The sequence below is a fragment of the Natrix helvetica genome, assembly GCF_964273705.1.
Source record: "Natrix helvetica genome assembly, chromosome: 1".
NCBI classification, from domain to species: Eukaryota; Metazoa; Chordata; class Lepidosauria; order Squamata; family Natricidae; genus Natrix; species Natrix helvetica.
In genome coordinates this window covers 276,661,647-276,689,177 of record NC_138548.1, presented here as the reverse complement: position 1 = coordinate 276,689,177, position 27,531 = coordinate 276,661,647, and the positions used below count along the sequence as shown (strand labels likewise).

The following is a 27,531-nucleotide window of genomic DNA, read 5'->3' as shown; positions in this document are numbered from 1 at the left end:
TCAGTAGGGTTCAGAGGCATTTATTTAGGCATGGTTGGGAACACACAGGTATCATGTAATCCCTAGTTTCTCTGCAGTCTTTCCACAGCCAATTCCCCTGGACTCCAAATTTTGGCAATGGGTCACAAAAATTCAGCTGCAGTGTGTTGAAAAAAAAGGTAACATTGAGGCATCTAGGTTTCACATATGGGTTATCTAAACACCTTCAAAAGTTGTCCTTGCTGTGAGGGGTTACTGCATAATCATCACATTATTTGAGACCTTTGGAATTTTTTTTTTTAAGTGAGGCCCGTTAGCACCAAAAATTCACCGCTCTTGCTTTAAAATAAAAATAAATAGGCTACTTTTATCACTGTATGTGCAGCCCATAGCCTCCTTAGCAAGGACCAAGAATGTCCTTCATTCCAGATTAAAGAGAAACAACCTATTCATTGCTCAACGAGAGAAGTATTTTGTTGATCTTTTTCCAAAATATTTTTTTTTCTGTGGAACCATGTGTAAGTGAGCATTATCAATATGTGGCAAGAGTTAAACTTACTTGCAGCCTGAATAAACCTCAACCTAATATGCTTTGTAAGATGGAAAAAGGAAGTATCGTAGCAGTAACTTTGGAGACAGCTCATCCGTTTCTGTTTAACACAACTCATCCGTTTCTTGTCTTTTGTATTCCCTTTTAAGAAGTCTGGGTTTTCAGGGGGAAATGTACGCTTTTTAAGAGCAAAAATAAATTCCAGAGTATTTAATCCATTTGTAACTTTCCTATATTGTCCCAGCACTTTTTCCAATTATTGTATTTATCAGTACAAATTGTGTATATTAAAGAAGAAAAGATGAAATTGCTGCACAATGCCCATAGCTTTAGGAACCTTCCATATTAGCCTGGAAGTCTAAAAGAAATACATTGCACACACAGGCTCTGGATAAAGATTTAGTACATTTAAAATAAGTTCTATATTTTTAATCAAATTTAATTAAATCAAAACTAAATTAAATCCTTAAATTAAAATCCATAAGCAACAAAGACGTTTTCCTTCTCTTTGCAGTCTTTCAGTGCTCATAATAGAAAGAACTTCTATCTTTAACCTCCCTTGCATTTCTTAATGAAAATGTGATATAAAGATATTTTATTTAGGTGTCCATTTCAATCTGACAGCCTGGTGGCATTAAGAGTTTGGGAATTCAAAGAGTTATAAAGCCTTTTAGCTGGCATGGGAGGGAATTAGGATTCTGAGACAGACAGTATTATTTGGTAGACATAGGAGATGTGCCACCGTGAACTGGGTAGCAAGCAGTTGATACTGTAAAGTCAATAAGGTATGAGAAAGAAATTCAGGAATAAACCTTAGGACAGATAAGTAGAGCAAGCTAGATTCTTAGACCCTGTATAATTTGACCTTTGTCGCAATTAGAACTTCCTGATATCTGTAAGAAAGTTACTTATTTATCCAAAGCTTGCCCTTGAATCTCTTGCTAAGGCCATTAATAAATATTCTATGTTCCATCAGTTTCCACAAAGTAAATGGCTTCATTTTAAGTTATCATCTGGCCAAATAAACCTACAAAACAGGGTGGACACTTGTTTGCTTTGCATGTTCTCTATTTCAGCCTTCATCTTGGCAACAATCAGATCTAGAATAGGGATAATTAAGTGTTTTTAGTTCAATGGATTATATATTTGTTGTCTCCTGCTGGCTGCAAGGGCATAGACATGGACATATAAATGGCTTTGGATTATTTTGAGTGATGGGAGTGTCAGTAAATAGTAAAATGCCAAAAATACCACTTAGATTTGAGTAGTTATAAGCCTATAAACAATTTTCATTGCTAGTTGTATTATTATCACTTACTCATGTCTAGGATTTTTTAAAATTTCTCTTTCAAGCTGACCAAATTGCTGCTGGGTTTTATTCAGGTAAAAGACTTGGAAAAAGGATCATGTTTATCTACTGAAAATGCACAATCTGTAGGTTTCACACAGCCCAATACTTTTGATGTACTTTCATAATTTTAAGGTGGAAGTGTGGGTCTATCAAACGCAGTATTTAATAGACTTTTCCATTCATCCTTGACAATATATGCCGACTTCAATTTGGTCAGTTGTTTATTTGAAACTTTCACTGTTTAAAATGAAAGAATTAAAATGGTCAAGTAGCCTTGTTTCATTTTCAGATTAATGCTGCTTAATGTACAGTTCATTTGTTTGTTTTTCTGAGATGGAAATATATGTGAAAAATACTGTTCGTATGGGACAAATCAACCTTAAACAACTAAGGGGAAACATTTTAAATGTACAGTACTGGGATGCACTCATTTTAGATAGTGACACACATGTCTTTTAGCCAGACACTTGATAACCTGATAGAAAGTTAGGAGTTGATTCGAAAGTCTATATGTCTTGACTACGAGAAGTAGTAATATAGTCAACGTTTATGCCTCCTTAAAAGTAAAAACAAACTACGTGGATGGTAGCCAAGGCTACCTGCAAGCTATTGCTACTTTACTGAGAACTGGCCGATAACCCGGCATTGCCTCGATATTTATTTATAGAGGGAAAATGTCCAGACCAAACATAATTTCTAATGTTGGATTTTCCCCATTACCAGAGGGAGCCCCCTTGTGGAATACTGTGAATGCATTACCATGGCATCTCCACTGCGCTGTACAGTAGAAGCCAGTAGGGCAGTACAGCACAATAGGCTGCATCTTAACAAAATAAACCCCCCCCCCCCCAGTATTTTTCTCTAGAAAAAAAGTTTTTCTCTGTATCAAGTTTGGTTGAAATTGCTCCAGGCGTTCCAGAATTATGCTGGAACACACACACACATGCGTTTTTATATGTATAGATGTTGAAAGTGGACTTGTGATGCAACCTGTACACTTTTGAGGAATACATGCAATGTCTTGATGCATTTATAAGAGGAAGGAGGCCTATAGGGGACGTTATGATGCTGACACAATACATCTATTCTTGCGTAGAAGCCATCTGCTATAAACAGGTTGTGCTGGGTTTTTTAAACAACAGGACTAAAGCAGCAAATGGAAATTATTTTGTTCTAATTCTTGCTTTCATCCCCACCATTTCTTGAGAATGAAGCAACTTATGTAGATTCATAACAAACTGTCCACCTACACTGATAACTCTTGGTTGATAAAATCAGCTACACACTGTACATACTAGCTGTATGAATTTACGTAATGTTTCTAACAAAAATGTGGTATCACTCAGTTTGGAAAGAAATAATGTATGTGTGTGTATAAGATCTGTACCCAGATAATAATTACTGAACCCAGTTTAAAGGGCTAGCGTTCCCCTTAAACATCCTAAAGGATTATAAGCATTGGATTATTTTAAAGGCAGGTCTCCTGGTATGAACCCACCCAACGCATAAGAATGATCACAGCCTCTGATCCTTTTCATAGTAGCATGCCGATAAGCGGTTGCACCATGATTGTAGAATTCCATTTCTGCTATGCTCCCTCTCTAAATATTTTTAGAAAACACTCGTTCCAGACAATACTGGTTTTAATTTCCTGTTGTTGGCTTTAAAATGTTTATCATTGTCCAGTCTGCTTCTCATGTGTACTTTGTTTTTTTCCTGTTTTCTGGTCCCTTAATTGTTTTCATCTTGATTGGATTTTTTTTTTTTTTTTGGCTATGTATTTTTAGGTTTGGGAATCAATCCCCATCCTCCCAAAGGCAAGAAGTTTTCATCCAGTCTACTGAGTTGATTTCAACTAAAAGAGACATTTTGTAAAGAAAGACAGACAACTTAACACTTGCTGCCCTGCACAATCTTTTTTCATAAATAGCCGTATGTTAGTTTTATAGAACATGAATATGAAATTCATGTGTAAAACCTAGATCTCTACCTGATTCCCTAGCACAGATTGATTCTTCTTCTTCCACATCTGGGTCAGACTTTGAACTGCTAAAACCACCCTCCTGGTTTTGTTGTTGGTCAAAAATCAGCCATTATCGATACATGTTTCTGGTAGAAGCCAACATATCAGCAGATGGGCTGGAGTCTTTGTCTCTCCACATTCGCACAGCATATTGTTACCTGCAAAGAGCCTCCACTTGAGCATATTGGTTTTACACATAGGTACACCAACTCTCAAACAATCCATGGGTCAGTGTAAGAGAGGGCAGATGGGTTAACAAAATATTATTTTAAACAATTTGACATGAGAATTAATATGTGAGACCCTCCCCTCCCCTTTCCTTTCCTTTGGGTGATATCCTCCATCCTGAGATCAGATATAGATTGATAGTATATATATGTCAGGCGTGCCTCCATCAATAACCAAGAAAGAAAACTCCCAACTTCATTGTGGAATTAAAGATACTTTTACTGGTCATGAAAAGATAGCAGCGAAAGAAAAGCAAGATCTGAGCCAAAAAGGCACGAACAAGTGCATATCAAACTTTTACCCAGCACCCTCCCCCCCGACGCACCCCAACCCAATAACCAATCTGAAACCCCCTAACGTGTCATGTGAGTTGCATCTTCAAAACTTCTCATTCAATTGGTATGCAGAGACAGTTGACCTTGACCAAGTCCAAACACAGCCATCAGCATGCGCAGAAGATGATGAGACCCAACCTCCCCTCTGATAACTCCTCCAGCACCATAAGTATCCCATCCCAAATACCTCAAGCCTCCACCCTCCCCGTTTCTATGGCAGTCGATAGCAAGCAAGTAAAGTAGAGGCTGACAATATATTTATTCTGATTACATTTCTGGCTTTAAAAAAATAATAATCTGGAATCTGGGCGGTTGTGGAAATTGGAAGCAAACCCATACTTTTCCTCCTATAGTACTTTTTATTGCATCTGTGGAAAATTCTGGAGGTAGAACATCCAAGCAGGATATTTATCCAAAATAGAAAGGAGTGGATATTTTCCACTTTGTTCCAAGTTGACCTCTGGTTGATATTTCCAGCTGTATGTATTCTGCAAACAAGATTCATGAAAAGTTGTAATCCAAGATCTATGGGAGTAAAATCTGTGGGTTAGCAATTCTCTACTTACTCTACTTCTATTGAAATACATTTGGCCCAGATTCCTGGAATATTGATTTCATCTTCACAGATGTAAAACAGGCAAATAAATGTTAATAAGGAACTCATTTTTTAAAAAACATTTAGGTGCTGATTATAAGATGTCGCAATAATCAAATTATTTATCTGTTCAGAATGATATCTTTATTTCTTCAATAATAGTTATTTTCCTTAGCTTTCTCTACTGCCAATTCATACTCCCATTATTGTACTTTTTAAATAGTTTAAACCATTGCAATATGACATTAAGTTTGCTTTGTTTTGTTTTCTTACAGTGGAATCTCGTATGTGACAACGACTGGAAAGCTCCTCTAACTACATCTTTGTTCTTTGTGGGTGTGCTGCTTGGATCCTTTATATCTGGACAACTCTCAGACAAGTAAAGTACACATACTTAAAAATAGCATTGGGGTGTGTGGGTTTTAAGTATTTTTGTAATGCTCTTAAGAGGATGCAGAACCATACTTAACTTGATGGTTAACTCCAACTTTGGAAAAAAGGATCTGAAATCAAACATTCATGGGAATATAAGTTAGTAGACAACCAAATTATATATGCATCTTCATAAACTAGTAGCATTCTACACATCTATAAGTGTGAGATATTTGTACATCTGTATGAGAAATGTGTGCTCCTACGTGGGAAATAAATGCATGCATTTCAATATTAGTGCTAGCAATTAAGGTCAAATAAAAGAGATTGCTATAAGCCATTGTCAGAAATTTTTCACAATCTGTCACTTTCTATAGGGAAGCTGTGAGGATAAAAAAGCATTAAACATTTCTGATGTTTTTTATTCTGATTGAAGAAGAATCTTGGAATACTGGTTTTGGACAGATGACTAAATAAGAAATATATTCTTAACCTTTTCCCTATTGCACATTTTCTTTTTTAAAAAAAGCTGTTCTCCTCTGGGACATTAGTATATTTATTTCAATATAAAATATAGTTTTCCCTTTAGGTTTCTGGTGTAGGGGACAATCAGTTTGCAATTCTAATACAAACCAAGCACACTACATTATATGCTATTTATTTCTAAGTTCCAACCAGTCCTTTGTAAGACTGCCTAGCACAGAACAGTCTTATCAGAAGTAATGGACTACACCTTTAATCTTTCCCATCTAACATAGAGATGGGAGTTCCAGTACAATGCTTCGGGAGGTTAGATTAGTTTGGCTGTTGGAAGTGCTGGATGATTGAACCCTCTACCTAAAAAACTAATCATATGAACAGTGAAAGTAATATACTGCCACCATGTGTTCATCTCAATACATTACAGGTAGTCCTCAAGTTACGAATGTAATGGAGCCTGCCCATTCCATTCGTACCTTGGAGGATTTATGGGAGTGAATCTCGTACCTTGAATAAGATCACTCCCTGCTTTTGTCCATGCATTTAATGTAATGCATGGGTGAATGCGCAGTTCGTTAAGTGCACATGAGCTATCTCAAGGTGGGGAAGACCATGGGGGGGGGGGCTAGTGAGGGAACAGGCTCCCAAGGCCTAGCCAACTCACTAAGATACCCCATGCTTCCCACTCCCTGCTGCGCCAGACTCATCTTGCAGAAATCTGTTCTGTTGCTAAAGTAGAAATCTGTTCACCTGATAATGGGAATATATCTCTTTGAGATCTACTATCTATTGAAAATAAAGGGGAGATTGGGTGGACCTATTTGTTCTCCCTAAAAGCAAACAATTATATTCTGATTTCATTTATAATCTTTTGGCTTGCTTGTTTTTTCCCCCAAAAGGTTTGGCAGAAAAGCTATTCTATTTGCAACCATGGGCGTACAGACAGGTTTCAGCTTCCTCCAGATCTTCTCAACCAGCTGGGAAATGTTCACAGTGCTTTTTCTTATAGTTGGCATGGGGCAGATTTCAAATTACGTTGTGGCCTTCATATTAGGTAAGATTTTTTTTCACTCTTAAACTTTACTTGCCTATTTCAATATGTTGGAGCGATCACATTTCAGAAGAAACAATACTCCCACATAAGTATCAAAACTATATTTAGGAAAAATAGCTAAATTAAAAGAAAGGCTGATAGAACCTGGGAAAATCCAGAAGTTAAAAGAGAATAAAATTTGCCAAGTGAAATAAAATACTTTCTGTCAATTTAGCTAGCTGATTCAGTGACTTAAATGACCCATTCCCATTGTATAGTTATATTGTTTTTGAGGTTTAACATAACTTAACAGAATATAACAGAATTGGAAGGGATGTTGGATGTCTTCTAGTCCAACCCCCTGCTCAGACAAGAAACCCTTTACCATTTCAGATAAATGGTTGTCCAATCTCTTAAAAACTTTCAGTGTTGAAGCATCCACAACATCCGGAGGCAAGTTGTGGACTTGTCTGGACAAACATAGACATTTCAAAAAAATGATTTCAGATTGCTACAGAGGTAACTTTCACTAGCTATTCTGAAACCTTTGTTAATTCATCAGAAGCCAGGGAAGCATAAACAGCAGGATTCTTCTGAACTCCCTTAGCCATCTTGCCATGCTTTTTTTCAGGTAGCTCACCCCCTCCCATCTTGAATAACATGAACTGGGAGTGGTTGACATATACTGGAACTCCCACCTTCCAGCAATCATAGTTAAGAAATTCATTCTTTGCTATTATGATATTGAAGGCTGCCAAGAGACTAATGTTTAAATCAATAGTGGCACTACTTAGAAAGCCTTGGTGGCCCGGCACGGGGAGGAGAAGAACCGACTTACGCAAGTTGAACTGCACATGTGCACGCCAGACCACTGCTTACGCAAGTTGGTTGTGCGCACACATGCGTCGACCAGCCACTTGCAAGGTCCGGTTCCAAAAAGACCACAGTAGTAGACCACAGCCTGGGGATTGGGGACCCCTGCCATAAAGTCTGAGGTAAAGTATATCCCCATCATACTTTTTATGCAGGCAGATCTACATAGTATCATACTAAGCTCTAAGCAGGTCACCAGTTTCAGATTGTTGCCTTCCTGGAGCCTGATGGTAATTATTTGGCTTCATGGTGGTTTGTGAGTTCAGAGTTATGTTTAGATACAATAGGGAGTTAATTTCTTGCTATTTTAGCTGGACCTAAAACATGCTCCTGGGAGTTGAATTGGCTCACTAGTTTTACTATAGCTATTTCTTTACTATGGCATTGCTTTTTTTAATGCTCTCAGCCATCAGATGACTACCAAGCATTAGCAAATTTGCCATGTTGAATGCTGATGGTTCAGAAAGGGTGTTATTGGTAGTAAAGAATATTACACTATCCCTATTTAAATGACAGTGTTTACAATTAAAGAATAAAGAGCAATGATATATATTTTGTTCCTCTTTTATATAGAAAAGGAAACCACCACTGCTTTGTGGAATAGGAGAAAAATTACAGATGATAACAGTACTGAAATTATGTTTCCTTATCAGATATACTTAATCCTCTAAATTTATGCATAGTCATCAAAATAATGCAGTTTCTTTCCCTTGCCATTGATAGAGATAAACTTTGAATCTCAGCAGGAGCATTTTTTTTTGTTTTGTTTAAAAAGCAACAACTACCAATTTGGCCATGAACTAATTAAGCAGCTACTTATTAAAATAGAAATATTTTAGTAACTTATATTTTATATTACTTTATGTATTGATATTTAATAATGGAATATTTTAAAGATATTGTTTGTCCTTAAAAACTAGTTTTCCTCTGGAAAATTTGAATGACTTTTTTTTAAAATCAACTTTTCTCTTCTTGTTTATGGATTTTTAAGCTATAAATATTTACCAAAATGTGTCAACCCTGTTCATGAAGTTCTACAGAATTATGTAACTATAATGGTGAGGAGCCAGGGAGGAGGTGAAGGGAGGACATAGAGAGGATAGTGAAGTCAATGGCTTACTATGCAGAATAAGTCTTCTATGAAGTAATCTGCAGGTGGCTACCAGATTGTGGTTGTTTACAAGCGATTACCCTCAGACTGGGTTATTTGGAAGTGTTTGAGAAAAGTTTTTAATTGTGAACAATATTTGCCTTATGAACTTGGTCATAGTTTTGCTAGTAATTCATTTAAACTTGCAATTTTTTTAAAAAAAATTATCTCGTGTTTTAGAAACTTTGACAGAAAATATATTTAAATACACTAATCCCTTTGGGATGAATAAACATTTTGGATTTATAATATAGAAAGGGCAAACTGATGTGTTCGTTTTCAAGTGCAATAGCCAAATTTTATCTCCTTGAACTGTATGACACTATTTTTTCCACAGGAACAGATTGCAAAGAAAAGGAAATGTAAACATTTCTAGAATACTTGCACAAAATGTACAAAAACATTAAAATGAATTTTAGCACCTTCTGAAACACTTTATATTTGTTTAAATAAAATGTTTACTCATTTGTAGCTATTTGGAGGCATTTCTAAAGTGTTCTCTGTAAGTTTAAATAAAATATATTTAAACTATTTTTTATTCTCTAATTATGAAATAAACTGTAAAACAATACACTTCTCTTAATAACAAATCTCTTGTATGGATTTTTCATATATTTTTGATGACCTTAAATACCAAGCATCGGAATCAATAATCAAACATGTGTGTTAATATCCTTTCCCCAAATGGGAGAAAATACATATATAGAATAAAATCCCAAGCAAACAGTCCATCATTTTAATACTTTTCCCTACCATTTCTTATCATAATAAATCATATAATAATTTACAGTGCTTGCCTCAACACCTCTTATATGCCTGCTGGGCTGTACTCAAACATGAGTCACAAGTAATTGCTATGCAATAGGGTGCAGCAATGTTTACAGGAAGGTACAGGTGAAACTCGAAAAATTAGAATATTGTGCAAAAGTTCATTTATTTCAGTAATGCAATTTAAAAGGTGAAACTAATGTATGAGATAAGACTCATTACATGCAAAGCAAGATAGTTCAAGCTGTAATTTGTCATAATTATGATGATTATGGCTTACAGCTCATGAAAACCCAAATCCACAATCTCAGAAAATAAGAATATTACATGCAATCAATAGAACAATATCAGACCTCTAAAAAGTATATGCATACATATGTACTCAGTACTTGGTTTGGGGCCCCTTTTGCAGCAATTACTGCCTCCAATGCGGTGTGGCATGGAAGCTATCAGCCTGTGGCCCTGCTGAGGTGTTATGGAAGACTAGGATGCTTCAGTAGCGGCCTTCAGCTCTTCTGCATTGTTTGGTCTCATGTCTCTCATCTTTCTCTTAGCAATGCCCCATAGATTTTCTATGGGGTTCAGGTCAGGCGAGTTTGCTGGCCAATCAAGCACAGTATCCCATGGTCATTGAACCAGGTTTTGGTGCTTTTGGCAGTGTGGGCAGCTGGAAAATGACAAAACCTAAATAGAAGTTTGTTGGTAAAATTTATAGGGCTTTTTCCCAGGTCACAATTTGCAATCTATATCCAGATTTCTTTTACTAGTTTAACAGTACATAGAATATATCATTAAGTTGTATCCATTATCATTCCATTATTGTTAATTATAGTTATTTAATTGTTAACAAATAAACATTTAATAACAATCTAAAACAACCTAAAAATTACTAAATTCCTACTTATTGCTCAACCAAGATTAATTAATTAATTATTAAGAACTTTCATTGTCAACCTGTATCTTTCCAATAACAAAACAGTCTTACCTCTCTTGCCAATTGTGGTGTCAGTTTTCTTTTTAACTCCTTTATAAGGTTTTTATAGATTTCTCTCCGCACTTTGTTGCTTAAAGGATCTCTCAGGTAGTCTCGTTGCCCTCCAATTATTTTTAAAATTAGCTTGTTTTTGGTTATCAATCGTGTTTCTGAAAGAGTTTCTCTTTTTAAATCCATCATCATTACCCTTTTTTCCTCTTCTGTATCTTGAAATCTGGGGTAGAGCTCCAATTCGTCGAAATCCCTCTTCCACGTTCCCTTCATTCCACTTTCATCCACATTTGCTCCATTAATAAATTCATCAGTTGTCTTATCTTTATCTTCTTTATCTTCATTCTCCCCTTTAATTTTTGGGGAGCTCCTTCATCTTTTGATGTGAGAAATACTAGTTTTTCCAACTTCTTCTCAATTCTCCCATATCCTTCCAATAAATTTTGAATTCCAGCCAAAATATTTTGAAATTTTAAGGTTTCCTCCTCTGAATATTGATCCATGTTTCCAAAAAAAGAAAGACAAGAAAAAAAACTAATAGCCACTGCCACTCTAGTCTTCCAAGCCTCTTTTATTTTTTAATTTTAGGTTGATTTAAGCACAAGGTTGTTTTTTTTTTTTTTTTTTGTGCTCTTCAAAAGAGAAGGGTTCTATTTTATTTTGTTTTTCCCCCCTTTCTCTCCCCTGCCAAAATAGTTCTCACAGGCACCTGCAAAAACAATTCGTGCCCTTGGCTCTTTATCAGTTTGTATAAACAATTTACAAACCCTCTGCTACAAAGTCAGTGAAAACAAAGAGAAAAAAAATGAGAGATACATCAAAAACTCCAGCTTCCGACTTTCGAGTGGCTATGTTGCTACTTTCCACTTTCACTATCTCAGGCTTAAATGAAATAAAGTTCTTTAATAAAATTTAATAACAAGTAATAGGAAGAATTGTTAAAAACAAAAGGAAGGTTTTAGTCCAAAAATCAAAAAATAAAGTAACAAAGAGCAGTAGACAAAAAAAAGGTTGATCCGTTCACTTTAAGAGAAGAAACGAACAACGTTACGAGCATTTCAATCCACAAAATATGGTTACAAAGAAAAAAAGCTTCCCAATGCAATCCAGTATTAATTAATTTCGCAGCTTAATTCTTGCTTGAGGATCTAATTTGGCTTTTTTTTTTTAAAAAAAAGGTTTCTTTGGGCAGACTCACATTCTCTTTTCACTTCCTTCCTTCCGGAGCGTCCCGACTTCATCAGCCTGGGTCTGCCTGTTTACCGCCGGCTTGAAGAACTTCCCTTGGGTCAATCAGGGACTTTGCGATGTCTCTGAGACCAGCAAGACTTTGTGTTCCTGGTCACTGTCTCTACGGGACGGTTTAGGTACAGCTGGACCGTCCAGTGGCAAAAGTGTCAACGGCGGTCTCAGAGTGTTGAGACCGCATGTTGTGTCATCACGACATGGCTCCTCCTTCTCCAGGATTACTGTGCTTGATTGGCCTCTCCATTCTTCCTCCATACTCTGGGTCCTTGGTTTCCAAATGAGATGCAAAAGTTGCTCTCATCAGAAAAGAGGACTTTGAACCAAGGAGCAACAGGACTTTGGACCACTGTGCTTCATTAAGACCAGGGTAAATGCAGCCGTCTGCCAGGAGATTTTGGAGCACTTCATGCTTCCTTCCGCAGATGAGTTTTATGGGAATGCTGACTTCATTTTCCAGCTGCCCACACTGCCAAAAGCACCAAAAACCTGGTTCAATGACCGTGGGATTACTGTGCTTGATTGGCCAGCAAACTCGCCTGGCCTGAATCCCATAGAGAATCTATGGGGTATTGCCAAGAGAAAGATGAGAGACATGAGACTGAACAATGCAGAAGAGTTGACGGCCGCTACTGAAGAATCCTGGTCTTCCATAACATCTCAGCAGTGCCACAGGCTAATAGCTTCCATGCCACGCCTCATTGAGGTAGTAATTGCTGCAAAAGGGGCCCAAACCAAGTACTGAGTACAAATGCATGCTTCTACTTTTCAGAGGTCTGATATTGTTCTATGTACAATCCTTGTTTTATTGATTGCATGTAATATTCTAATTTTCTGAGATGGTGGATTTGGGGTTTTCATGAGCTGTAAGCCATGATCATCACAATTATGACAAATCACAGCTTGAACTATCTTGCTTTGCATGTAATGAGTCTTATCTTATATATTAGTTTCACCTTTTAAGTTGCATTACTGAAATAAATGAACTTTTGCACGATATTCTAATTTTTTGAGTTTCACCTGTATGTCTATAAACAGATTAGTAGTGCTGGGACAAGAGCAAGATTAATACAAGTCAGTGAAAACTAAGGAAATTATGCCATTTTCAGAAGTCTGGAATTTTTGGTATACAGTACAGGTCAAATTGTGCAATTTTATAAGCATGTTCAGTAGAAAAGAATTATCTTTAGTTTCTTTTATTTGGATCAAACATAGATTTATGACTGAACTGGCTCATAAACTTTATTATACTAATTTCTTTAACACTGTACCTTATCTGAAAAGTATATTGTACTGTAGTGTTTTTCCAAGAAATCATTTCCAGAAATTATGAAGTTTGTACTCTGTAATGCGAAATAATTTTCAAAATGAGAATGAGTGAGAACATTCAATATCCCTTTATCATAGTTGAACAGAGGACAATTCTGATGTTTTTCCTGCTGCCCTGCCATATGGGAATGTTTTTTCCTATATATGAGCAAAGTGTCATTGCACAGTTTAGAAAAAAAAAAACTGAAAAGTTTCCTTTCAATTTTCATTGGAAAAGGAAAGGGAATCATGACACCATGTTTAGTTGGCTTAAGTATGTTGCAGTATGTGAGATTTTGATTACTTTGATTTTTTTTCCAAGTCCAGAACCACATTATTTTCTGATGGGTTAAACATACAATAAAATAAGGGAAGCAATTATCTATATTCCTCGAAATGCTTCATGAATATTAAATGGAATTCTAAAATATTTTTAAAATACTATCCAGTGAATGTAATATCTCACATATTCTGCATGGTTGTTCATGGCTTTCTAGTCCAACCATATGATTATGTTTGTAGATACTGTAAATTATTGATTACTTAGTTTAATACTTACTGTATTTTTCAGAGTATAAGACGCACCAAGGTTTTGAAGAGGCATATTTTTTAAAAAAGTAGGTAGGTAGAGGGAGAGAGAAGGAGAGAGAGAGAAAAAAAACAGTAGGTAGGTAGGGAGAGAGAGTGAGTAGTTAGATAGGTAAGGAGATAAAGGGAAAGAGAGAGAGAAATAGAGATAGAGAAATACAGTAGGTAGGGGGCGAGAAAGAGGGTAGGTAGGTAGGTAGGTAGAAGGGTAGAGAGAGAATTAGAAAGAGGTAGAGAAATGCAGTAGATAGGTAGGGAGAGAGAGAGTAGGTAGGTTGGTAGGTAGAGGGATGGAGAGAAATAGAGAGAGAAATACAGTAGGTAGTAGGGGGAGAGAGAGTAGGTAGGTAGATGTTTCCAGGTGTATTTATCCATGTGCTTGAGAAGGAAATCGCTGGAGCACCTAAGATTTTGTTTCTGCTAGCACAGCACTTGATCAATGTAATTCTCATCAACCAGTTAAAGAGCTTTCCAATAGAAAAAAAAGGTTTTGCACTCTGCAAACCTCCCAAAAATGGCCGTTTTTTGCGAAAACGGGCCTGTTTTTTTTTCAAATAAAAGGCATGAATAACCTTGGGGGGGGGGCTTGCAGAGTGCTCCTGGGGGGGTGGAGGGGCCACAAACTAGCAAAAAATGGCCATTTTTTTGCAAAAACGGGCCCATTTTTTGTCAAAAAAACTGCATGCATAGCCTTATGGAGGCTTATAGAGTGCTGCTGGGGGCTGGGGGGGCAAAAAGCAACCCATTTTTTGCTAATTTCTACCCTCTCTAGCCCCCAGGAACTCTCTGAAAGCTTCCATAAGAGTATGCACAGCCATTTTAGTGAAGGGAGCGGGGCTTCGGGAAGCAAAAAATGCTGTATTCAGTGTATAAGACGGACCCAGATTTTCAGCCTCTTTTTTGAGGAAAAAAGATGTGTCTTATACTCCGAAAGATACGGTATGTAATATTCCCTAAATAACTGGTCCAAGTGAGCATTCTCCTTCAAAGAACTCAGGTTTAGTATGTCTTAGATAGTCATTTACATATTTCTGTGAAGTGATCTGATATGAACATTTTTTATTGGAAGGAGTTAATTTCTTTTCCTAAAGATGGATGGACGGACGGACAGATAGATAGAATGAAAACATATGAGTAAATCATTTAGGCTCAGAAAACATTCTCTTGTTGCTGAGATTATTATTTTGTACAGCTTTGTGTATAGATAAGGCTATCTTCTAATTAGTCATAAGATGGCTTACTAAACAGTTTAATCAGTCAACTTCAAATGCATTAAAGTACATAGAAATAAAAGCAATAATTTTTTTAAAAAACAGTATTTTTACTAAAATGAATTAAACAATTAAGAGTGAATGAAAATAAAGATGTCCTATCCCTAATTATAGAATGAATGCATTCTTGAATGCAAGTTTTTTTCAAAGAAAGTTTTTGGCTTGTTGGCTGTAGGTTTTTTTAGCACAAATTTAATAATGAGGTTGATCCCTCAGTGATTCTTAGCAGGGCTGGAGTAAGGTATGTAATACCCTAAGTATAGCTCAATAATGGTGTCCCTTGGCCCTCCCATTGCTTAACTGGTTTAAGACACTTAATAAGTGCTGAAAACCAAAGTCAAATGTAGCAGTGAATGTGTTACAGGCATGTTGCATGGAGGATAAAACTCTGTGGTACCTTTCTTCAAGTCATATCTTAAGCCTATGCTTATTTTGCTTAATAGTTAATCCAGGGCTGATTGTTAGCTAAAACGAGTAGTTTGGCCTTTCATTTATGATAGCTAATGCTTGAGTTGGATATTTTTGTTAGTTTGTTTATTAGATTTATACCCCACTTTAATTTTGTGCTACTTAAGGTGAGGCACATAACGCTTGCTTCTTTATTTTCCTACAACAACAACAACAACAACAACAACAACAACAACAACAACAATATGGTTGAGAGAAAGTGAGTGGATCTAAGTCACTCAGCTGGCTTATATAGAGAGGACTAGAAGACCTGGTCTCCTGGTTTCTAATCTAGCATCTTAACCATTACATTTAGCAGTAACATCAGACTGTGTAGTGATTGCCTAAAAAGATAAAGACTCCATTTGTGGGACTTCTCTTTCTGGCAGCCCCAGTCAGTATGGTCAGTAGTCAGTAACTACAAAAGTTGTACTCTTAACAGTCTCCAGGAGACTGCAGTTCCATACACCAATGTAGAATTAAAACTGATGGTTATTGAAAGTGCAACCATGGACTAACTGAACCACTGACCTGCTCAAGCTAAAGCAGTTCTAATATTCTTATGCATATTACAATGTATTTTCAGTTGTGACATGGCTATATTTCAATAACCTCTTATTTCTCTCCAAAATATAACTGAAATATATCAATCGGCTAAATATATCAATTCTGATGCACAGTGTGTATTGGTGTGTAATTTAAATTAAGTTAAAGTTATATCACGCATCATATTATGCCTCAGAATTCCCTGCTAATCTTGTTCAACTTTAGGCTAAATTAATGCCATACCTCTCTTGAAAACTAGGACATGGCTCCATTTAAAAGACTGTATTTATTTTTCAAGCTGCAAAATAACATATTTTGGGTAAATAGAGTTAAATGCTAACAACACTCCTTGTTTTAAACAGGCACAGAAATTCTTGGCAAATCAGTTCGTATTATATTCTCTACGTTAGGAGTTTGCATATTTTTTGCAATTGGCTACATGTTGCTGCCACTATTTGCTTACTTCATCAGAGACTGGCGGATGCTACTACTGGCTCTTACTGTCCCTGGGGTGTGCTGCATTCCACTGTGGTGGTGAGTTTAACTGTTCTGAAAGTTGTTCAGCTTCAGAAATGACCTCTCTGTAGCTGATAACCTTCACCCTACACTATTATATAACCAGTGGGCATTTTACAGCCTTGAGTTGATGTAGATAATATTTTCCCACCTTTGCCATTTGATTGCAGAGAGCAGTGGATTGTTTTGAATGTTCTTTTAAATTATCTTTATTTTGAGTCTGATTTGGCTGATTCTATAGGACTTACCCTGTGCGAGTTCTGGATTGTGTTACTCTGACCTCCAACTTTTAAAAAATAGGTTTTTTTAAAAAAAATGCAAGTCAGATGAGTTCTCCTATTCAAATTTCCTCTTCTCAGTTATTTTTGATTCCACTTTTTTCTGTTAAGGCACCAACAGAATTTTTTGATAATCAAAAACAGCCCATAACATTTTTAAGAGCAGCTGCAGAAAGCAATACTAACTATTGTATGGCTAAATCTCTGCATTTTTTCTAGTTAGTTTTGTACGCATCAAATGTTCACAGTCATGTTTATATTTTTACGAGGAAAAATTCTAATAAATTAACTTCATGAAACTATTAAAACAAATTACTGCTTCAAAAGAACCCACTTCCAATTGCTAGTGCCAAGAAATATTGAAACTATGAAATTATATGCATTTTTTTCTCGTAAAACATTCTGAAGGAGAACTATATTACCTTACGATAACTAAAACTTGGAAAGTATATGATAGGATCTATTAAAAATAATCAATTTTATTATAAGTATAAGTATAATCTTTATTGTCATTGTACTTAAATGCAACGAAATTGGTTAAAGCCTAAGCATCTGTTAAACTGGGATCCACTTGCAAAATTTTATGCCTTATAATAAAAATTTATTAGACTTAAAAAGTAGTTCCAGACTTCTGAGTTTTGTACAGCACTTGTATCTTAAAGATCTGACTCGCACATCTCCCTCAACATTCAAGTCTCAACAAGTTTTGACTTGTTGGCCTGAAAGAATGATTCAATAGTACATTCTGATATCATATTACTATTGGTATTTAATATGTCATTTTAAAGAATTTGTTTGCAATTTAAAAGATTGCTTGCAAAGGTATAGTTCACTAATACTTACATAACAAGTTTTAGAGATTAAAAACATTGGAAAGTTACCCATTTTACATCGTTCTTAAGGAATTTAAGAATATAATCCTTGTTTCTGCATAAGTGTTATACAATTTTAACTCAAAGGAAATACTGTGGTTTCTAATATGAATATGCAATCTCCCACAGTTTACTTGATATTAAAATAACTATGTTTTAGATCTCAGTTCTTGCTTTCCAATGTGTTAGTCATTTTGTTCAAATGTTTATATTGAATTTGCTGTAAAATATATTAGAAGTGTATTTGGGGATTTATAATGTTTAAATGTCTTTGTGATTTAGGCTATATTCTGTAGAAATAGTTGTGAATTACTTTAATCAAAAACTTGATTAATTCCTACATGCATTGTTTCAAATATCAGTTGTTCTGTAGAGACGATTTCTCCTTTTTAAAAATTTCTTCCTATACTTTATTTTTCTTCTTAGATTTTTAGACCGCCCCCTCTCCCAACAAGGGACTCGGGGCGGTGTACAGTCAATGCAAATAAAATACAGTCATAACAATGAAATACATTTAAAATACATTTGGAGGGGGAGATAGACTGTACAAGAAATAAATTATTCTAAAACCCTAAAAACATCCCAATTAAAACCCCAAACCCAATTAAAATAAATCCCCGGGAGGTAAAACTAAGAAAGTGCCAGGCCAGCTGATTGAAATAGGTGAGTCTTTAACTTTTAACGGAAGGAGCGGAGGTCGGTGGTAGTTCGAATGTCAGGGGGGAGGTCATTCCAGAGGGTTGGGCCCATCACAGAGAAGGACCTACTCCTAGGTGTCGCCCGTTGGCATTGCCTAGCGGACGGCACCAGGAGGAGCCCCTCCCTGTGTGAGCGGATAGGTCGCAGGGACGTGTGTGGTAGGATGCGATCCTGCAGATAACTAGGTCCTATGCCATGGAGCGCTTTAAAGATGGTGATCAATACCTTGAAATGCACCCGAAAGGCCACAGGTAGCCAGTGCAGCTCGCGCAGGAGAGGTGTTACGTGGGAGTAACGTGTACTCCCCATAATAACCTGCGCGGCTGCGTTCTGAACTAGCTGCAGTCTCCGGATGCGTCCCAAGGGAAGCCCCATGTAGAGGGCATTGCAGTAGTCCAGGCGAGACGTCACCAGCGCATGAGTGACCATGCGCAGGGCACTCCGGTCCAGTAGGGGGCGCAATTGGCGCACCAGGCAAACCTGGTGGAACGCCCCCCTTGCCACGGCTGCCACATGGTCCTCCATTGACAGCCGGGCATCAAGGAGGACGCCCAAATTGCGCGCCCGCTCCACAGGGGACAGTTGTTCGCCCCTTATGACCAGCAATGGAGTCAGCTGGCTGAACCGAGGTGCCGGTACCCACAGCCACTCGGTCTTGGAGGGGTTGAGTTTGAGTCTGTTGTCCCCCATCCATTTATTGGCCTTTTTATTGCTTAACTATCTTCACAGTTAGCTCTATGACCCGGGAACCATATTTTTGTGATCAGTGCTATCAATAGAAAGACACAAAAGTAGAAATGTTTAGTTTTCTGTTCCAGTTTTGCAGACAAGAGTGCCAAAAAGATAATGCAGCTAAAATCTTTTTTTTATTTTATCTGAGACAGATGGGAAATATTTCTTTGGATCAGAATAAGAAAATTTTATTTCACAATATCTAATTGCTAATAATGACAGGAGCTACTTTTTGATTAATATTTCAAAGAGTAGTTGTTGCCACATCAGTATGCTTCGAATAATGTAAATAGAGATATTAATATGAATAGAATGTAAGTTATTATCTTTCCTCCACCTTTTAAAATGGATTCTTTTTGTCTTGCTTGGCCTCGCCCCTCCTATTCAGTTCTTGCTCTATTCAGTTTTAGATTTATGCACTCAACACTTCTTTGCAATAACCCTAATTCTTTCTCTCCTCCCCCCTTCTCTGTTCTTGGTCATTGTACTTCTGGCTTTTAATTGAATTTTCTTCTTAAGAATTTAGTTCACTTCTAAAGTTGGTTTACATGGTTGCAGTATGGAGCAAAAACAAATATTACAAACTTTTAATGGTGGGATGAAGGGGAGACCTAGAAGGTGGGGATCTATTTTCCTTCGCTAGAGCTACCAGCTGTAATTTGCAAAAATTCCATACAACAACTAGATTGAGAGCAAAACAATACAGAACTCTCCCTCCTGTATCCCTGCTGCTCCTATTGTTTGCTTCTGTCTAGCAATTTTTTGGATTGTTGTAGCCCAGCAATTGTCTTTTTACCCTAATATACTTTAATTCTACAAGTTACTTAGTCTGTAAAGATCCTAACCAGTAAATATCCTCTTTTTCCTAGTATAGTTATAGATACTGGTTTATAGATCAAGGAGATTATATTTTAGTGAAATCTCTTGTAAATATATTGTTCCTTCCTGTGAGTAAAAAGCTGCATACAAAGGACATATGTATCACTACAAACAACCCTGTGGTTCATGAATATTAAAATATTTAGATGAAATAGGAGTTTAGGGTTTACAGTCTCTTCTGTTTTGGTCAATTAATGAATCAAAGGTTGCTTTCCTTGAAAATTCAAATCAGAAAGATTCAGGTATTTTAAACATAGATTAAAAGAACAGGGCCATACCACAAGCTTCTGTTTCTGGCTACTATTATTGAACAAGAAAAAATCAGGTTCATAAATATAAAGTTTTAAATTTCTTCCATTCTAGCTAGTTTGAAAATTGATCGTATTAAATAAATTATATATAAATTTGGTAGCTAAATAAATATGCCTCATAATATATGTATTTAAAAAACAGTGCAATCCCAAAAAAATTTTTACCTTTCTTGAAGCAAAATAAGTCAGTACTTTTATTGCATTTCTGTGCACATATCTAGATGTAAGCCAGCTTGAACTTAGTGGAACACATCTGGATCCTCATACATACCATAGGATACTCTGTTTTGTACTGCTTATTTCAATAGGTTGTCTTAGGACTTGGGTAGTTGTTTTATTAAGTTGCGGGGACACAACTTAGATGTAAACATTGGCATATAAATTAAATATTTTTTTAAAAAAGATATGCCCATGGGCTTTAAATCCTTGCAGGAAATAGGGTGATTTTAAAAATAGCGAACAAAATCTGTGGCTTGAAATCAGATCAGAAGTGTGGACAGTTAGATTTTCCATGTGCGACAGGGATGGATGTGTCCTCTTTTAGAAAGCCTCAGATGATAGATGCATTTATAGCATTATAATTTGTTGGTATCCCTCTTAACATTAATTAAATCAATTTAATATTTAAAATCTGATATTTTGCAACACTGTGTTTATGTTATGTTGTTGTGGCAAAACTGAGCTGTTAAGATGGAAGTCGGGAGGTCTTAAACTTGCTTTCCTAGCAAATTCTAGCTCTGCCCACCTGTATTTTGAGCAGTGCTTTGGTAATTCCTGCTGCTACCCTGTTGTTTCCTGGGAACATCTTATTTGGCGTTATCTCCTTAATCCTATTTATGAGACAGAGGCCTCCCACAATCTGGGTTGACTTATTGGCAACTAAAAGGGTTTGGAAAAAAATCTATACTGTAAGCCCTGGATGTGTGGTGTAGTGACTTGAGGTTTCATCAACAACATCGCCCAAAAAAGGACCGGTTTTATCAGACTTATACTTTTTTAAAAAGAAATGCTAAAAATGTAACAACTTTAGATTATATTAAATTATACCCAGTTCAGAGATGCCTCAATTATATATGGTTCAGACATGCCTTCTGAATTATTAAGAAGAGAACTGTTGTAAAATAAGATGCAAGCCAGAACACATGATGACACTGGTTAACAACAAATACTATTGCTGTTCTTATAATGGCTAACAAATGGATTTTAGAGGCAAAACATTACATTTATGGCCAGTCTGAATTATAAATGAATGAAAGTTGACACTGAACACCCAACTTCCTATAGTTGTCCAACAAAACAAAGATATTTAGGAACCCATTAAACAAATCGAAGAATCATAATTTGTGTACTTCTACAAAAATAGTCATCTCTTGAAATTTCTGTTCCTTTTGCTTCATTTTACCTGGGAAATTCCTTTCTCTCTGAAGGCCCACTTTTTATTCAGAAGCTGCAAACTTCCTGCTCACTCCTGTTCCTAGTCCTCCATATGTCTTCCTCATTCTCTGTTCCTTTTTGACGTTATTTTCTTCTGAAAAGCCCTCAAAGTTTATACAGGTAGTCCTTGACTTACAACAGTTCATTTAGTGACCATTCAAAGTTACAATGGCACTCAAAAATGTGACTTATGACCGTTTTTCACATTTATAGTCATTGCAGCATCTCCATGATCACATGATCAAAATCCAGATGCTTGGCAAGAGGTTCATATTTATGACAGTTGCAATGTCCCAGAAACATAGCTTTTGTGACCTTTTGACAAGCATAATCAATGGGGAATCCAGATTCACTTAACAACCGTGTTACTAACTTAACAAATGCAGTGATTGATTTAACAACTCAGGCAAGAAAAGTCGCAATATGGGGCAAACTCACTTAACTAATGTTTCACTTAGCAACGTAAATTTTGGGCTCAATTGTGGTTGTAATTTGAGGACTACTTGTATCTCTAGTTGTGGTAGGGATTGCGAGTTGTCTCCAAATTTGCCTCACAAAAGGGAGGGCATTACTCCTGATACTAATTATACATTTGTCAAGCACATAAATTGAAAATATTTTTCCTTGCTAATTTTTCAGTAAAATCAGAAGACCCTATAAGATTTTGTTAATATTTCTCAACATTTTGAAAAAGTAATATTAATAATATAGTAAGCATTGTAATCTTTAGAGGCACTAGATTATTAGATTCATGATTTATTTTTCTGGACATTTTAATAATTTTCTTTCCAAGAAAATACTCTTATGAAGAAACAAACTATCATCAAGAAGACACACAGTTAAAGATAAGACCTTGCTAATTGAATTCTTCACGTGAAATCAACACACGGCTCCTAATGTATCAATTTGCATAAAATAAATTGTGATATGTTTAGTGTGGATTTCCTGTATACAACAGATTTTATTCAAATGAGTGTGATGTCACCTGTTATTTTAGTAAACTAAATCTTCTTTGAAGCTTTGAATTTTCACTACAGAGAATTAGTATTACAGGTTTTTATATATATATTTCAACTTTCTCCAAATAATAGAAAGCAGCTAGATCTATACAATGTGTCTGAATTGTTTATGGAATTATTAATCAAGGAAAAAAATTAGGATGTAAAGAAGAACATTATATTTACATATGTTAGCTCTTATACAGCATTTATATAGGTCCCAGTTGACTTACAGTCTAACCTACTGTCATGTCAAAGATACACTGTCTGTATTGTACTCACTTCCAAGCAAATATATTTATTACAAACACATTCATAGTCCACCTGCCCAGTTCAGTGGATTATACACACATTAACATAAATTGTTCTATTAGAATTAGCAAGTATTTACTCAAATGTTTGTCTGTTTATATCGAAAGTGAAGTCTTTTTTTTAAAAAAAAAAAGAGTTGCCTTGAAATGATAAAAATGTAGCAACTACATATTATATGCTTTTCTGAATTTAGTTCCCCAATCATTAAAGAACAGCACAATGCAGTGAGTGAGTCTCCCTGACACATTCCTTTCCATGCTTCCTATAAGCAAATGGACCAAACCTAAAGGGCTTCTCATATCACACTTAAGTGAAAACCCTTTCTGTCACCATGATGGAATTTATGAAAAAAAAAAAAAAAGCAATGAGATAATTTGGACTTGTTACAGGTTTATTCCTGAGTCTCCTCGGTGGCTGATTTCTCAAGGAAGATTCAAAGAAGCTGAAGCAATTATTCGGAAGGCGGCAAAAACAAACAAGATCCCAGCTCCAGCAACAATTTTAGATCCAGCGGATGTAAGTATTAGGAGTTGGTGTAGATGTTAAGGTACCTGGCTAGAAAGCTTAAGTTCTAGTCCCACCTTAGGCATAAAGCCTAGACATTCACTCTCCACCCTAGAAAGCAGGCAAGAACAAACCATTTGTCCAGGCAGTCACCAGTCATCAACAATGATTTGAAGCTATAGACTCAAAAAAGTGTATGTTTATATTTTTGTTGTACTTGCTGTAGCTCAATATTATAATAGCGACTGAGCTGGTGACTTTGGGCCAGTCAACACCTCGCAGCCCAACCCCCACCTCAGGATTGGAAAATAGGAGAAGGACATATTACATATGATCACAGCTTTGAGTGACTTATAAAGTAATAAAAGTGGGATAAAAATCAGATAGACTAAATACTGACAAATAGATAGCAGGTCTCACTTGTACCACTGGTCATGTTAAGAAAGCAAAACTCTTAAGGTAGAGCAAGTGATAGTTTGCCTGCACCAGTACTTATATCTTGAGTTAATTATTACTTATTATTAGTAAGAACCATTAGTAATTCAGATCTTCAGAAGCATTAACAATTTTTTCCAGGTGAACTTCACTATAAACCCAGTTATATGTGCAATAAAACACTATGTCCTTGAAAAGAACAAGAGCAGACAATATGCCATGGACATTGGCCTGAAAATACAAAAAAAAAACTATATAAATCTAGCTAGCTCAGTAACACAGCCAAGATCACCAACAAACCTTCCTGATTCTAAATACAATGTTGTCTCTCTTGCTTTCTGCCTATGTTCCGCTTCTATCCCCCACTGCAGGCATTTTAATATATTTCAGAGACAGCTTGGAGCTTGTTCAACTTCTATTATTCTATTGTCAGTAGTAGTTCTATCCTTGCCCAAATGTTGTGGTTTAATTACATCGCCAGGGTTTATCATTCAACCATAAATTATTATAGATTGTGTTTCTGGCTTGGACAAACATGCTGCCCATTTGTCTTAAAAGTTTCAGGATGGCTTTATACTGTCTACCTGGGGGGGGGGGGTCACATCCCTCCTCTTTTGAGCTGTAGACAAATAATGAACCACACATATCTGAACTTGATCGGGCCACCGACATGGTTGTGAAATGGACATTGGACAAATTGCATTTTCCCTGCTTCCCAAATATTTTAACAATAGAAAAAGTTGAGAAAATGTGCAGTCCATCTACTGTAGCTCATTTTCATCTTCGTTTTGGAATAAAGTTTGCTATATATCTATGCTATCAGTTTATTCCCCTGTAGCATTTTTTTAAAAAGGCTCTGGCCACATGGTGTGTCTCAGTTTATTTTTTAAAAAAACTTGGGAAGTGTAATGATTTTTGGAGTCAAATGGAACAAAAGTTGAGCAACCATCTCCAATGTAATTATTTACCAGCTAATGTATGAAGTTGTTTTCTCTCCCAATTATACATTCTTGGTGGTAGGTGGCGATAAAGCAGAAAATGGTGCTAAGAGAAAGTAAAAATTGGCAATGCATTGCTCGGCTGTTGTGTGTTTCTTTGTGGTTCAGTTTGCAATGAGTTTTAACTCCATTTAACTTTGATATGCCTTTTCTCCGAATCCAATCCAATCAGTACTTTTAAAATAAAGATTATAGAAGGAAACAGAAATGAACTCCTGTAGAAGGCCACAAACTCAGTTTTTATAGTTAAAGAAAACTCTTGACTTTGCACTCAGAAGTCCTTTAATTTTACAAGTCACATGCAAAAAACAAAGGATTTTTTAAAAAATTATAACCTAGGGACACACTTTTCACTGACATGCCCCAATCAAATTCTGGAATGCAAAATTCCAGGAGAATGTTAATTCTGCTCTAAAAATGAAATCAAATCGCTGTACCACATTACTACAGTAGTTGAGTATCTAGTCATCTCTCCTTGTTGATTGCTCTGGTTTCGTGGACACTATCTGTTTTCTCTAAGGAGCTAATAAGGACTTGCAGTTGTAGTAATTAATGAAGAAAAGAAGCTAATCTTTCAGTTATTTTTCTTTTGTTCTGAACTTATCTTAAGGACAAAAGTTTTACCTGGACAGTTTACAAACATATATCTGTTGAAGGAAGCTACAGTAGTACTCACTTTACGACTACAGTTGGGATTGGAACTTCCATTGCTAAGGGTAGTGGTCATTAAATGAGTCATGCCCAATTTTATGGCTTTTTGCTGTTATTAAATAAATCATAGTCATTAAGTGAATCTCATGGCTGAATCCAGCTTTCTCCATTGACTTTGCTTGTTGGAAGCAACTGGGAAGATTGCTGAATACCCCTAAATACATGGTGGTTGCCAAACACTCAAATTTGGATCACATGACCATGGAGATCCTGCAACAGTCATAAGTGTGGGGATCAGTCGTAAGTGCAAGAACCAGATCTTTTTCAGCACCGTAATTTTGAATGGCTATAAGTCTAGGGCTATAGTAGCTGTACTTCCTAAGGAAACTCTCCATGAAACTGGGAACCACATCAACTTATTGAGTATTTTTTTTTCATATCTGGCCAATTTTTAATATGAAACTCTTGTTGCTTAAGTATGTGTCATGTGTTCCTCAATAAACATAATTCATTAGACCTCTTTTCCCAACAATCCTTGTTAATTGATTGTTACTAATTTAGGCTAATTCTCAAACATAGACTGTCATACGATAAAGAATTTTGAAAAATAAATCAATTTTGAACTGGTCTCCAAAACAGGTTAAAATCTGTGCAGAATGAGAATGAAAATACATAAAATTGTCAGAATGAAAGCGATCAATAAGTCTCCATCTTCTTTAAACCAATGGCTTGATTTTTCTTTTCTTTGCCTAGTATGCTATCCAGGACATTTATGTTTGTTTACTTGCTTGGTTTTGGAATGTTCCCTTTTTCCTTTCTTTTCCTCCTAAGGTAGAAGATTTGAAAGCCAAGCAACATCAGGGTGTGTTTTTGGACTTGTTCAGATCACGAAACATTGCAATTATGACTTTTATGTCTCTTCTTTTATGGTAAGGTTCCGACAGCAGGCTCATGAAATGCAGAGGCCCATTAAATGCAGAGACCCGATGACCTGTTTTTTGTTCGGGGCAAATTAGGCTGTTTGGGACATTCCAATCCTTATTTATCAAATGAGATTTTATTTTAGATTTTTAATTGATCATGTTATGTTGCTGCCCTGCTTGGCGTATTCAGCTGCCCTTAACATGTGAAGTGCCATTAAAATGTGATATAGGTCAGAAAATTGTGAATGTTTTTATAAATAATTTTCCATGGCTAGAGGACCTTTATTAGATTGCTTGCTGATGCGTGTAAGTATGAAGGGATTTTGGAGTTGTGAGCAACAGAGTTCATACAATCAGAAGCACTTCAGTAACTAAACTGCATCAGAACACTTTTGCCTACTTCTTTACCGTAACTAGCCAGACAAGGCTAATTACTAACAGGATTTGATGTAACCGCAGACTAAGCAATATCACACTATTATTGTTTCCAGCCCTACAGATCTAATAGAAAAATAATAATAAAAAACAATTTAACCAAACAATGAAAAGTCAAGAAAAAAGGAAACAATTTACATTTAAGCACCGGAGATGTCCTAGTCCAGTCAATTTTTTGCAGGGTTTTCTTTTTAATAATTTTATATTATTGAAAATACTGAACTTTATCAGCAAAGGTAAAATACAAAAAGAAAGTGCCTATTTAAATAGCCATTTGGACATTAATTTTAAAGGCTACTATTAATGCAAGCACTTTTAGCACCAGATATTAATGAACATTGTCACTATACTGTAGGTTATCAGGAGATTCAGATACAAGCTATTGCATAGGCACCATTTATTGTATTATACTTTCCACAATCATATA

At 36.1% G+C, this 27,531-nt stretch overlaps 1 protein-coding gene across 4 annotated transcripts in view; it reads left to right on the top strand.

Moving 5' to 3' along the window:
- The window catches only part of SLC22A4 (solute carrier family 22 member 4), a 77,612-nt gene that overhangs the window by 33,795 nt on the left and 16,286 nt on the right, over positions 1 to 27,531 (top strand). For 2 of the 4 annotated variants that reach the window (XR_014174127.1, XM_081938737.1), the window contains exons 2-6: positions 5,337 to 5,440; positions 6,813 to 6,967; positions 16,490 to 16,661; positions 23,548 to 23,674; positions 26,578 to 26,675. Coding sequence is in view for 2 of the 4 variants with exons in the window: in XM_081938737.1 (XP_081794863.1) it covers positions 5,337 to 5,440; positions 6,813 to 6,967; positions 16,490 to 16,661; positions 23,548 to 23,674; positions 26,578 to 26,675 (656 nt within the window). In the remaining 2 variants the exon portion in view is untranslated. The remainder of the gene's footprint in view (positions 1 to 5,336; positions 5,441 to 6,812; positions 6,968 to 16,489; positions 16,662 to 23,547; positions 23,675 to 26,577; positions 26,676 to 27,531) is intronic. The other 2 variants (XR_014174126.1, XM_081938738.1) reach the window with 1 other exon arrangement.